Source organism: Amphibalanus amphitrite, unplaced genomic scaffold (assembly GCF_019059575.1).
Source record: "Amphibalanus amphitrite isolate SeventyFive unplaced genomic scaffold, NRLGWU_Aamphi_draft 000951F_arrow, whole genome shotgun sequence".
Classification (NCBI taxonomy): Eukaryota; Metazoa; Arthropoda; class Thecostraca; order Balanomorpha; family Balanidae; genus Amphibalanus; species Amphibalanus amphitrite.
The window spans coordinates 102103-114173 of NW_024882445.1; the positions used below are offsets into that span (position 1 = coordinate 102103).

The following is a 12071-nucleotide window of genomic DNA, read 5'->3' on the forward strand; positions in this document are numbered from 1 at the left end:
AGTGCAGGGTGGGACAAACATTTTTTTCTTGTCCATTAGGTTAGGGTGAACGGTGGGCTGGGTTCCGCGACGAACAGATAACAGCTAACGCCGCGTGACGCCGCCGTTATTTACATCTTTCCCTTTTTACTACCACTCAGAATTACCCGATCGATTTATAAGCCGGCGGATACCTTCACCGTGTGTACGGAAGGGTGGCAAAAACGTTCACGTTGATCGGAGCATCCAATCCAATAACTCGCAGGCCGTCACAGCAGCTACCACTAGACCATTTACGGGAGCCGCTACTTATCCTTCAGAATCAGCCACGGGGAGCGGTAGGAGCTCTTGATCAAGATAGCCTACCGGGCGGGCCCGGCGATCACGAACCCTCGCCCCCGGCCGCTCCTGTGGCACTCTCATCAGGTGCCGTCCCTCACCTAGGTAGGTGGCGCCGCCAGCGGCGGCGGCAGCCACGCGAACCATTAGTTGGTGGGTGGACCGCAGTCTGGGGTCGGCCCGGCGCGGGCCCTGGTGGCCGGGCCGGTCGGCGCAGGGTGCCCTCCAGCCCCCGGTGACAGCAGGAGCGTACCGTCCGACCGAGGACCCGCGCCGCGTGCTCACACCATCAGACACCATGCCGGCCAACAGACTCAAGAGCGGCGAGGACACGCTCCCCATCATGGACCCCTTCTTCACGGTAAGTGAACACTAATCCTGCTAAAAACGAGAAAATAAGGTTAGGCAATTAGCATGCTAATGAAACATTTAATGAGGAAGGACGTCTTTACATGTTTTCCGCTGCTTGCTCACGCATAGTTGGGATCTGGAAATCAACAAGCACGGTTCTTAAGCTGTCATGTAAATGCATGCTGCACGCAGCATCGAGCAATGACAAAATGAGCTACGATACAATTCCCTACATAAATTATGGATGACTCTGATAATTTTTGTTTGTTTGTTTTGTTGGGTTAGGCCCTTTCGGTCCAATGAGACCATTTCAGAGCCGGGAGGATGATAGGATATAGGGGGAGACATTGGTCTGGGCAGGCACCCTAGTGAGTCGCCGGGGCTGAGCCCGTCCAGAGGACAGGCCACCCAGCCCCAAGGCACTCACTGCACCCGGCTACGGGGTGCGCTCCCTCGGGAGCAGCGGTGCCGCTCCAAGGGAGCAGCCCGTATGAGATAAAGTTGCCTGTCCAGCCGGAGGGGGGTTGCGGCGTGGAGGAGAAGGATTTAAGTATCCTGAGGATAGAAGCACGGAACGGTCGCTCTGATAAAAGCTGTGCTGTCCTATACGCTCATTCTGAGCGCACCATGTCATCAGGTGGCCGCAATTACCCAGGTCATGGCAAGTGACGTAAGACGTTTCTTTAAAGCACACTGCATTTCGGAAAGCTGATATTTCTTTCACGGCTGTCATTATGAGGCAGGGTTCATAGGCCTCTGTATACCGTATAGGTACAGAGGTATATGGAAGGTTTAATTAGACACAGACTTTCAGTAAGGACCGAGGCAGCAGGCGGCAGTTGTATACACATTATTGTGAAGATCTTGAATCATTGGTAACTATATATCGAATTGTTTATATCGGTTACTGGAGGACCGGTTTTCTTTCAACCAGTCATTGCAGAATCCTAAATCCCTAATCTACCTATATCCATCCGAGTATGCGATTGCCTCAAATTGTGTTTTCCTTAGGGCATAGAACAGTATGTAGTATGTTCCTCTTGCAGTATGGGGGTCAAATCTATCTGGCCTAGAGAGTTGCAATGGAAGGGAGAAGACGTTTTACACCCGTTACCTACCCATCAGCTTTGGCAAACATTCATACTTCAGTTCGTAGCGCCCAAGTGACCTTTGACGGTTTGACCTGTGACCTGTTCCTTGAGACCATGTCAATGTCAGGGGGAATGGTGGTTCGGCGTATGTGGGCGCACTTAATCCGTGCGTTTCCAGACTTTTTGTGATAAGAAACGTGCCAACATGTGAAATGATGCTTGTCCCATGCACAAAGGTGGGTGTCAAGGTCACTCGAAGGTCAGATCAAGGTCATTGACCTTTCGTGACCTCGTTTTTTAGCAGCTGATTTCAAACTTAGCACTCATTTGAACATTTAAGAAGTTTTTGTGTCTTTGCAACATGCTACAAAAATATCAGTGGCGGTTTATGTCTTCTATGGAATATGGATAGTTGGCGGAGCGTCTACTGGTTGACATGACCTGACCTGGACCGACATAACCCAAATGGATGAATACCTACAGCAGATTAAAACTTATATGAATTCGAAATCAGGACACCGAACCCCTTATATCAACCTCATTTTCGGAAGTCAAGCAGGTCCGATTTTCCCGACTTTTGGGTCAATGGCCTTACCTGAAAGGTCTACCAATGACCTTAAAATTGGGTATCGTGATAATTGTAATTGTATCGTGAACTTAAAATTTAAAATTGGTAAAATATGGGTAACGGCTTCCTGTCGTCACACGAGCGTTTTTCGGCGAAGCTTTAGCTCGATCAGGGACCGAACATCTGGGGAGGGAGCGCACTAGCCTCCTCCCCCTGCATGTAAGCGGCTGGCGAAACGCCACTACGGGCGAAGGTTGAATTATTCATGATATTAGCATGCTTGTTTTCACATGCTCAGTGTTGCGCATTATAGCTGCACTTAGTTCGTATATCCGGTCAGTCGCCATCTATGTATATGAAGCGGCCGAACATGCAAACAAAATAAACGGTGACCTGGGAACGCGGGCCGATCGTTTGTTTTGAAATAATCAGCAGTTAAACACGGGTAGAATGAAGGCAGCGCTGTGATGAATCCCGTGACCTTACTCCCGCTGACAGTCTCGACCAGACTCGTTTCACCAGCCTCGACGATAAACGAGCGCAGGGAACGCATCGGTTGCGCGGCTGTCTCAATTTGAGACAGAGCATTGCTGAAAAGTTTTCTTGAGAAGAGCATACCACGAGTATCCAAATATGCTGCTCCAAATCAACTGGTGACCTTGAGGTCGGATTTTGGCTTTTAACCCGGCAGTTGCTGGGGTATTTCGCCACCCGCCGTTTGCTGGGGCGGGGGGGGGGGGGGGGCGTTAAACGCCCCCAGCCGATAACTCGAGAACCAATAGTCGCAGCGAAACGCACGAGGCGGCAAACGAAAGAACGCGACGAGACGCTTCAGATGAGTACTTTAAAGTTGAATTTTGAGGTCACAGGTCGGGTCAAGGTCAGGTCAAACACCTGAAATCGGGCTTTCAGTAGCATGGACTTCGGAACCTCGCAATGGGCGCCTCTCGTCATAAACTCTGTCGAAACGGTGCACAATCCTTCATATAAGGCCCACAAGAGTGTCTGATCAATGTAGTGGTCAGTCAAGTATAGGTCAGGGTCAAGGTCAGGTCAACCAGGTAGGCACATATCCCCAAAAATCAAAACTGATATTTGCAGCCTGTTACACATGTTTTATGGGTACTTTTGGGCGTAGAACACGATGGTAACATTCATTTTATCATATGTGTACGTGTTTAGTTAAAAAATTTCAATTTAAGAAATGCATATCATGGTCGTGAAGAAGTCACGAGAAAATGCCAAGATTTAGTTCAGGGTTTTGGAAAATGCAGATTGATAATGAAAAAATCGAAGATATCCATTTAATTTTCTATGGTATTGGCAGTCTAATGGCGTTTACGGCATGTCTGTATGTCTATTCTGTGATTTTATATGATTTTTCGAACATATGCCGTTTTTGGTCGAAAACTCAGAAAGCATGACGTCACTAAAACCTCGATATCTCAAAAAAAATTCTACGGATTTTTTTTAACTTTGTCACAATCAATTCCCTACAGGTACCAAACTTTTGGCGCGCCGTTTTTATACTATAGCGCGGCGAAAAAGTGGGGGCGTTTAACGCCCCCCCCCCCCCCCCCCCAGCAACTCGCGGGTTAACCCGCGCACCGACGGGGGCGGATATCCGCCCCTCCCCCCTGAGGTTTTTCGCGGATAGCGGGAAAACCGCGGCGCTACGCGCCGCGAAATTTGGTACGACTATTCTCTCATCAATTTTACACATGGTGTGCAAGTTTGAACCTCCTAACTTTTAAGGTCAGGTCACCAGGTCACTTTGAATGACCCAACCTCAAGTCACTTTTTTGCAACTTTGTCACCGAGCCAGAGCTAGGTACAGTAGATGTCGGAGGCCTTTGAAAGTCGCAGGATGTTATTAGGTCATTAGTAACTACAATTTGTTTATCTCGGAATTTTGATATCGGTGACCTAAGGTCAGGTTAATTTCGCGACCTCCCCATTATAAGTCAATGGGGGAAAAATCAACTCCCTGTTTTTACCACTAAAATGGGTCGGAATGGCCCCATATACCATTCATGACTTCATATACGATCAACCTTCACTACCTTGAGGTCTGTTTTGCTGTTGGGCAGCTGTAAGGTCATGTGACGTCATCAAAGGTCACCAAAGGTTTTTTGCCAATAACTCCGTACAGGAACAAGATACAGCCGCGCGGATGGTCTCATTGTGTTCAGCTCGTCAAGACGCATCGAATGATGTACATGATGACCTCGAGGTCACGTGACCTGAGGTCAACCTTTGACCTTGACCTTTCGAGGTCAACATATATATCATTCGATGCGTATTGACGAGAGGATCACGATGATGCCCTTAGTTTGTTCCTATATTGACTAATTCGAAAGTTATTAGAGAAAAACTATATCCATATCTAGCGCCGCCATTTTGACTTTTTCGACCCCTGTGACGTCATCTTTGACCTGACCTGAAAATGACCTTTGTAAAAATTGTAGACCTTGTCCGTGCGTATCCGATGCCGTTTACGGCTTGTCACTATCTTGCTTCGTTCTCGAGATCTCAGGGGGGGGCGGTCATCCGCCCCCCCCCCCCCCGTCGGTGCGAAGTTGGCGCAGACCCCCGTCGGTGCGCGGGTTAAATTTGAACTCCACGTCTTATGGGATATAATTCAGATGTTCATACATAATAGCTAAATTGAAAGGACTGAAAGGTAGTGTGCCAGCTTTCCTGGACCGTATGGAGTTAATGGCCCAGATAAGGAGAACCGGATTTTTAGAACTTATCCATACCTTCAAAACTCATGGAAACGTCTTAAATTCTTCAAATTTTGAGTAGGGGAGAGTGGGGTAAGATGCCCAGGGTGGGAAAGACGCCCCACCCCCTCTAGCGGCGAAACAAAGAATCGAACCTGGAAATTAATGTTATTAGCGTAAAGCGGAAGCCTGCCTTGTTAACTGCACAAAAATTTGCGTAGCTCAGTTGGGCAACGGCTGGCTGGTGATTGCATGTTTTTTATTTGCTGCTTTCAAAAAATATTTTGGTGTCAAAACATTGTAAATATCAAAGAAGTTATATAATTTTTGCGTCCCTTGCTATAGTCGTGATACATTAACATGCGTGTACTGTGTCCCAAACATTTTGTTTCAGGGTGTAGTTTTATGGCTAACAAATTGTACTGATTTAATGTTACTTCGGTACCTTGGGGTAAGATGCCCCCTGTCCTGATGGGGAAAGACGCCCCCCTAAATCCGTAGGCTGTCCTTCAAGCAGCCCGTCAAATCATTTATTACATACTTGTGATGAGAGACAAAAGCCGATCTGGGACTATTGAGAGCCCAGTACGGTCGGGTGCTCCCCATGTCGGTCTCTCGGCCCACACAGCGACTTTTTGGGCGGCATCTGACTCTGAGAGCCCTCACGACGGCCTCTGTGGGCCCCATTAATGGCTCCAGGTCCCCTCACGACATCCTTTGAGGGCTCCCACGTTGGCTCCACGGGCCGCGCTGGCATCTGAGGTCCCCATGATGGGCTCGAGGGCCCTTAAGCATCAGGAAGACCTGTAAGGGCCCCGCAGTGGTCTCCGAACGCCACCACGGAGGCTTGTTTGGGTGCGCTGAACTATGATGGCCCTAACGATGACCTCTGAAGCCCCTAACGACTACTTTTGAGGGCCCTTACGATGACGTTTGGTGTCTACTGCAGGCTCGAAGAGACTACTGATTCGTTCAGGCGATTCACGTGCCCATTTATGTCACTTAAAGTGCAGGGGGCATCTTTCCCAACGCCAGGGGGCGTCTTTCCCACCCTGTGGGGTAAGATGCCCCCTTTCACTTCTTCAGGAAAATGCTTAATAGCAAAAAAAGTTATCATGTTTCAGGCACGAAAGTGTGATATTTTTGGAGAAAAATGATGTCGGCTTCCATTGAAACTCCAAGTTTTTGCTTTCGGATCGTCATTTTCGAATAATATATGACATAGTAAAACCCTGGGCATCTTTCCCCACTCTCCCCTACCCCAGTGCGAAATTCGCCCCGACGGGTTGTCGGTCGTACCCCAACCACATTTCACACCACTATGAACAATAAATGCACACACTGAAATCGCTATTACCGATATGCTCATCCAATCAAGTTTCGATAAACCCGTTCATCTTCAGCTCCTGCGGTTTCGAACACGCCTGTTTGGTGGTGCGGTAGACCGCGCCCAAAGCCAGGGCCCCGGTAACGTGAGGTAGCCGAGTCAGGGCAGCGTGCGCTGACCCAAGCCGGAGCCGCGCGTCCTCCCGGTGTCATGTGATAGCCCGGGGCTGCCCGCGGGGATGCGGTAGACCGCGCCCAAAGCTGCGGCCCCGGCTTGGGTCAGCGCACGCTGCCCCGACTCGGCTACCTCACGTTACCGGGGCCCTGGCTTTGGGCGCGGCTTCTGCTCATACTTTGTGGTGCGGTGGTGGTGCGTCGGGCTGCGCGCTCTGACTTCGGCCAAGAAAAATGCGTCAGCTGATCATTGTCATTTCTGCCACTTGCGTGTGGTGAAATGGGGTCATAACTTATGAGACGGCTTTTTCATATCAATTATTTTACATAAAATCATATTTCAAACCATAAATAATGTTCGACAGCCAAATAAAAGAAACAATACCAATACAGGCTTACAGTTTAAGGCTCGACATTGTGTTGTCTACGATTAGACAGCTGATAACTCATTCCCGTACGTCGTAACACTATAATGACCTTTGCTTATTGTCACATGTGCGCCGCATTCGCGATTGTTGGCGACGCCTGTTTGCAGGTGAACCCACTACAGTTGTTATACATATCGAAAAACCGATAAACTTTTAGGCGAAAAAGGCACTATTCCAGGCCCATTTTTGATTTTTTTGCGATATTAGGTAAAAACAGAAGCTTCTTATCCTAGGAAAAATAAAATGGGAAATCTTTCAAAGGTGGCACACTACCTTTAAATGACGTCATTGAAATTCAGGAAACCAGTCTGTTATGCATGCCCATTGACCATGCATGTTGCATAACCTTGACTTAGTTGCGGTCGATTGATGATACTGTATCAGCCGATTAACGGAAAATCGCCGTTTTAGGGGGTAATGACCACCTTCCTTTTTCATAAGTCTTATCAGCTTGCTTTTTATGTCGATTTCGTCGACTGTATTTCTTGATCCGTCCCCGTCCAAAACACCTTAGGACCTGATGGAGCGAAAGTTCCGCTCATGTCCCCCCCCCCCCCCGGGTCCCTCCAGCTCCTGAAGTTTACACAGTCGTCATTGAAATGAAAATTCAATGAAATTTTACTTCTGTCTTCGCACGTTTTATCTCACATATCCCGTAGTCTCAAAAAAAATGACGCGAGAAGTATGATCTTATGTAGTCAAATCCATGGTGTGGTCGTGGAAGTCAAATTTCCCGAGGGATGATATACCCTGTGCTCAGCACGAAGCATCTGGAGCCGCCTCATATCTCCCGGTCTCTGTGTCCGGCTCCTGTTATTTTCCTGTCCAGGAAATAAAATGTGTGATGCGTCCCGACTTTGATTCTTTCCACATCGGACTGAAAAACACCAGCTGATTTTTTTCTCGGGAACACTGCGCCGGGTGTATACGATTAGAATCAGATAATATCAGAGAATGTTATCTTATATTGGCCGTGTCTTCACATTGATGTGCGTGCGGATTTGTTTGATGTGCAGAGAAGATGCGTTACCTTGGAGTTTGGAATCCCACTGTAAATAACAGTGTAATAATGGCTGTGAAAAGTTGCTGAATGCTGACTTCGTCACCTCCACTAAGAAAGCTTTAGTCGGGACCGGTTGTCCTTCTCCTTGGCTCCATTATGCAAGGTTGCAACTTACTCATGCACGTACCCAGGCCACAAAACCGTATTTCGTGTTTCAGATAAGTCAGCGAAGTGGGTACTTAAAGCAAATGCGGCTATCCGCTGACAGTTTGATGCTAACTATGAATAATAAATAAGCTTGCCGATTGGCACCAATATTGATACACATGCCTCGCCTCTTGCATGACAGAAACGTGATAAGACCGATCCAAATCGTGTCATCAAACACGCTCTTTTCAAATTATTACAGTCTTGGTTAATGCAAAGCAAAGTTTGATATCACCTGACAAACAAGGAGGGCCATGCAATTGGCTATGTAAATTTATGGTTCATTAACGACACTAATTTGTCATAATGAGCGATGTTGTATTACCTGTGGCATAAAGATGACCGCAGAATATGTGGTTAGTTCCATGTCAGCACTATACAAATAGTTGCATGTTTTAAGAATCGTATTTGTTCAACTGCGGGTTTAATGCACAAAGCATGTTACGGTTTACATTTTCAGTGCATGTAATCAAGTCGTGTCAAAGATACCATATCAGCCGAATCGTAACGGGTCAAAAACATGTCAGTATCGCATTCCATTGACTTCGGTTCGAGGCATAGGAAGAGACGACACGTGACACTGGACATTTGTAGCCGGATCTTGATCAAGCGATGACCGTGTTATGCAAGCAGCCTTGCACACCGAGTTACGCAACGTGGTTTGTCTGATTGCAGGGAGGGATGGAAATGGTCATACGAGAAATCTATCAGGAAGGGACAATGACTGTTAACCGCAAAGGAGCTTAGCGCCGGCTCCTGATCATTGTCCACACTGTTCCGTCTGCTCCTTATTTGCAAGGTTGTATGGGGGGCGACATTGAGCTGTCTGTGGTTCTTCGTTGGTTATCGCCGTTGTCATGCAGCCGTCTTCTATGTCTCTAACACGATATTCATCACTGGATTATAGATGTGTGGTTGTCAACCTGTCACCACAGAAAACATAGCTCAATGTTTCTTTCAGGAAGAAATAGGATCCGATATACAATCCGAAAATTATAACACGGGCTCGAATTTCATGTCGAAGTGGAGTGAAAACAGGATCTGCAAGAAAATTGAAGCTTGGTTTAGATAGCAGCACATGTGGTAATGAAAAAGGTCTGCATATCGCTTACATTTTTTCACTTGATTAATGCTGCATATGCCTGAAAGTATGCGTTTCATCAGCTCTAAATAAACATGGCTTAACGAATCGTCAGAGGAGGAGCTTAAAATCAAACTGGTTCAAGATATTCGAAAGATCTACCTATTATACAAGTTCTAAGAAAAGAACAGAATTGCAACTGCGAAGGAAAAAATCGAAGGTGTGGTGGCAGAACGAAAAAGTTTGATTGATAGGGTTACGGATCAATCAACGATTTCCCCAGATGAGTCGATAATCATAATTATAGCAAGTTCGTTATTTGAATTTTCGCTAGTAAATTCATCCTTTTCCACGATAAAAAACGGTTCTGAATAGCAATTGGTTTGCTCTCTGGAGTGAAGTCTATTGATCAACGTGCTTAATGATTGGGATATGGTGATTAAAAAGTTTCTTTGGTCGCACATGCGATGTGAATAGTTGGCTCGCCAGGCATGGTTCGTCATCTTACTCCAGACAGTGGATTAGCCCGAACCGCTTTTCTGTCTCACCCTGTGTGTGGCGTACTCGTGAAGGACATCGTGACACTTCTAGTACACGGCCGCTCAGCCTGTCTGTCTAGTGTCTGTGTCTGTGACGCGCGGGTGGGCGCCCTGTAACACGCGTCCAGGTCAGGGCGTTTGACGTGCCGCCAACGCGCGGTGGTGTATGGCCCGCGTCTGTTGTGGCCGGGGAGCAACGGGTATATCAAGCCTGTCGTGGCCGTGGGAGGACGCGTACCGAGTCGCATAAGGAGGCGGCGAGAGGAGATTATCCCCAGCTACAGTCACGTGTTCCGTTAGGCGCGTTATTTATGACTCGCGGGAAGAAGCCGAAAAAGTTACACCGGCGACAGAAACGGCGAAACTGTGGAAACTCCGTTGCCGTTAGAAGGCTAAATTCACAAGCTTGAGAAATAGTGGCACAGTAATTGAACATGATCTTCAAACCTTAATTATGGTTATAGGCTACGATAGCTGTACCTATCGGAAATTGTATACCTACGTACACTTATTGTTACGTGCGGTACTTAAAAAGAGCTAAAATTAGAGTCATTGCTAAAATATTGCTTTAATCGAACAACTGAAGTACGTCTTCCATTCGAACAATTTTATAAATCTTGCAGTTTCCATATAGGGATGGCAGAAGACATGTTCAATCTATCATTGGAGATTATCGTCGCCCGGACAGCGGCGCCCATTGTAAATGTCCTCAGGAACAGGTGTACCCAGCGACCCCCCACTGCCCGTGCATCCATAAATTCAGAGCGGGCCGGCGGCGATCACGGCAGTCGCAGTATTGGAAGACCACGGTGTCGGCCGGCTGTCACATTTCACGACGGCGCCACCCACCCGATGTCGTGAGCGGCCGGCGGGTAGCCGCTGTACGACGCGACAGCGACCAATGGGGCGCGGGCGCGCCGCCGCCTCCCGCGGCACCATATTATCTTCTCACAAGGTCAGACGAGACCTCGCACGGTGACAGCAGAACCGATGTTATGTAACTGAAAATGCAAATTTCGTATATGATATTGCATGCAATGGCACGGTATATTTATTGAAGGATTCACGACTCTCGGGCCGTTTGATCCGAAGGGAGGGGGCATTCATACAATATACACTCAACAGGCACACGGCAGAGGGGAGGGAAGGGAAAGGCGCTGACCTCCACCGGGCGTCAGTGGGCAGAGATTCAACCCGGGTCCGCCCTGCAATTGTGGATAATTGATCTTGATGATGACCGCGGGCCGTAATGCAGCGTCATCAATCTCTTCAAAATAATTGTATCATGTATGGTACATATTCAAATGTGTGGTACCTAACTACAACAAGCTGCAGGCTGCCAGCAAATGATGCACCTCGTGTTTGTGAATTCTGATAGCAAACCTAGCTTGGAAACTGTCCGCACTAACAGTTAAGTGAGAAGGAGACGTACTTTTCATTTCTATTTAAACATGAGGTATCTCAAAATAAGTGACCTCTTTGGTCTTCCACGCCACCTTGTGCGTTACCCCTCATGTACGTACACATCAATCTAAGCTAAATTGCTGAATCTATCAACTAAACCCTTTGAGTCATTTTTTGCGGCTTCGCAAACTGTACAATGCATATAGTAGAAGCAAATTGGTGCATACTTATTCGTTCTTCAGCGTGAGAAGCCAAAACACACCTACGCACGCTGACGACGATTTTAGGTACATTGTATTCCGTCAGGACGTATTTCGATCAGAGCGTAGATACTTAACCTTTACTTGGATACAATACTAAATGTGTTCCGCACCGTCACTGTGAGTGTGTGTCCCACCATGTCTGCTCGGCGCGCGATACAGGTGGTCCGTGTGACCGTGTGTGCGCGCCCGGCTATCTGCCCGATATGATAGGACGGCGATCCGTGGTCACCGGGACACGGCAGGGCCGCCAGTCGACCGTGACTCCGTGCCGTGACCGGTGACTCCGTGCCGTGAGTCGTGACACCGTGTCGTGAGTCGTGACCGCTGGATCCGTGACAGCCGACCGTGGTGCACTGTCATGATTTGAAAGTCTCCATTTTTGATTATAGAGACCCCATTTTGTCAGTCATCTCCACACACACAATCATCGAGCCATATAAAAACCACGGGCCTAGGCATAACGTTTCCCACAAGAAGCGCCTTTCCTCATTATTTCAGTAGCATAGCACGTTTGCATACCTATGTTGTAGGTAACTTTAAGCACTTTAAGCACTTTGAGCTAGCACGCACTGCTGTGGCGTGGGCTAGGCGT

General features: G+C 47.8%; 1 protein-coding gene across 4 annotated transcripts in view; it reads left to right on the forward strand.

Moving 5' to 3' along the window:
• The first annotated feature begins 427 nt into the window (after positions 1–427).
• Positions 428–12071, forward strand: part of LOC122368492 (protein white-like) — a 49967-nt gene continuing 38323 nt past the window's right edge. The window contains exon 1 of one of the 4 annotated variants that reach the window (XM_043342468.1): positions 428–679. In XM_043342468.1, the coding sequence (XP_043198403.1) occupies positions 617–679 (63 nt within the window). In that variant the 5' untranslated portion in view covers positions 428–616. Of the gene's footprint in view, positions 680–11730; positions 11828–12071 lie in introns of those variants that run through there. The other 3 variants (XM_043342466.1, XM_043342465.1, XM_043342467.1) reach the window with 3 other exon arrangements.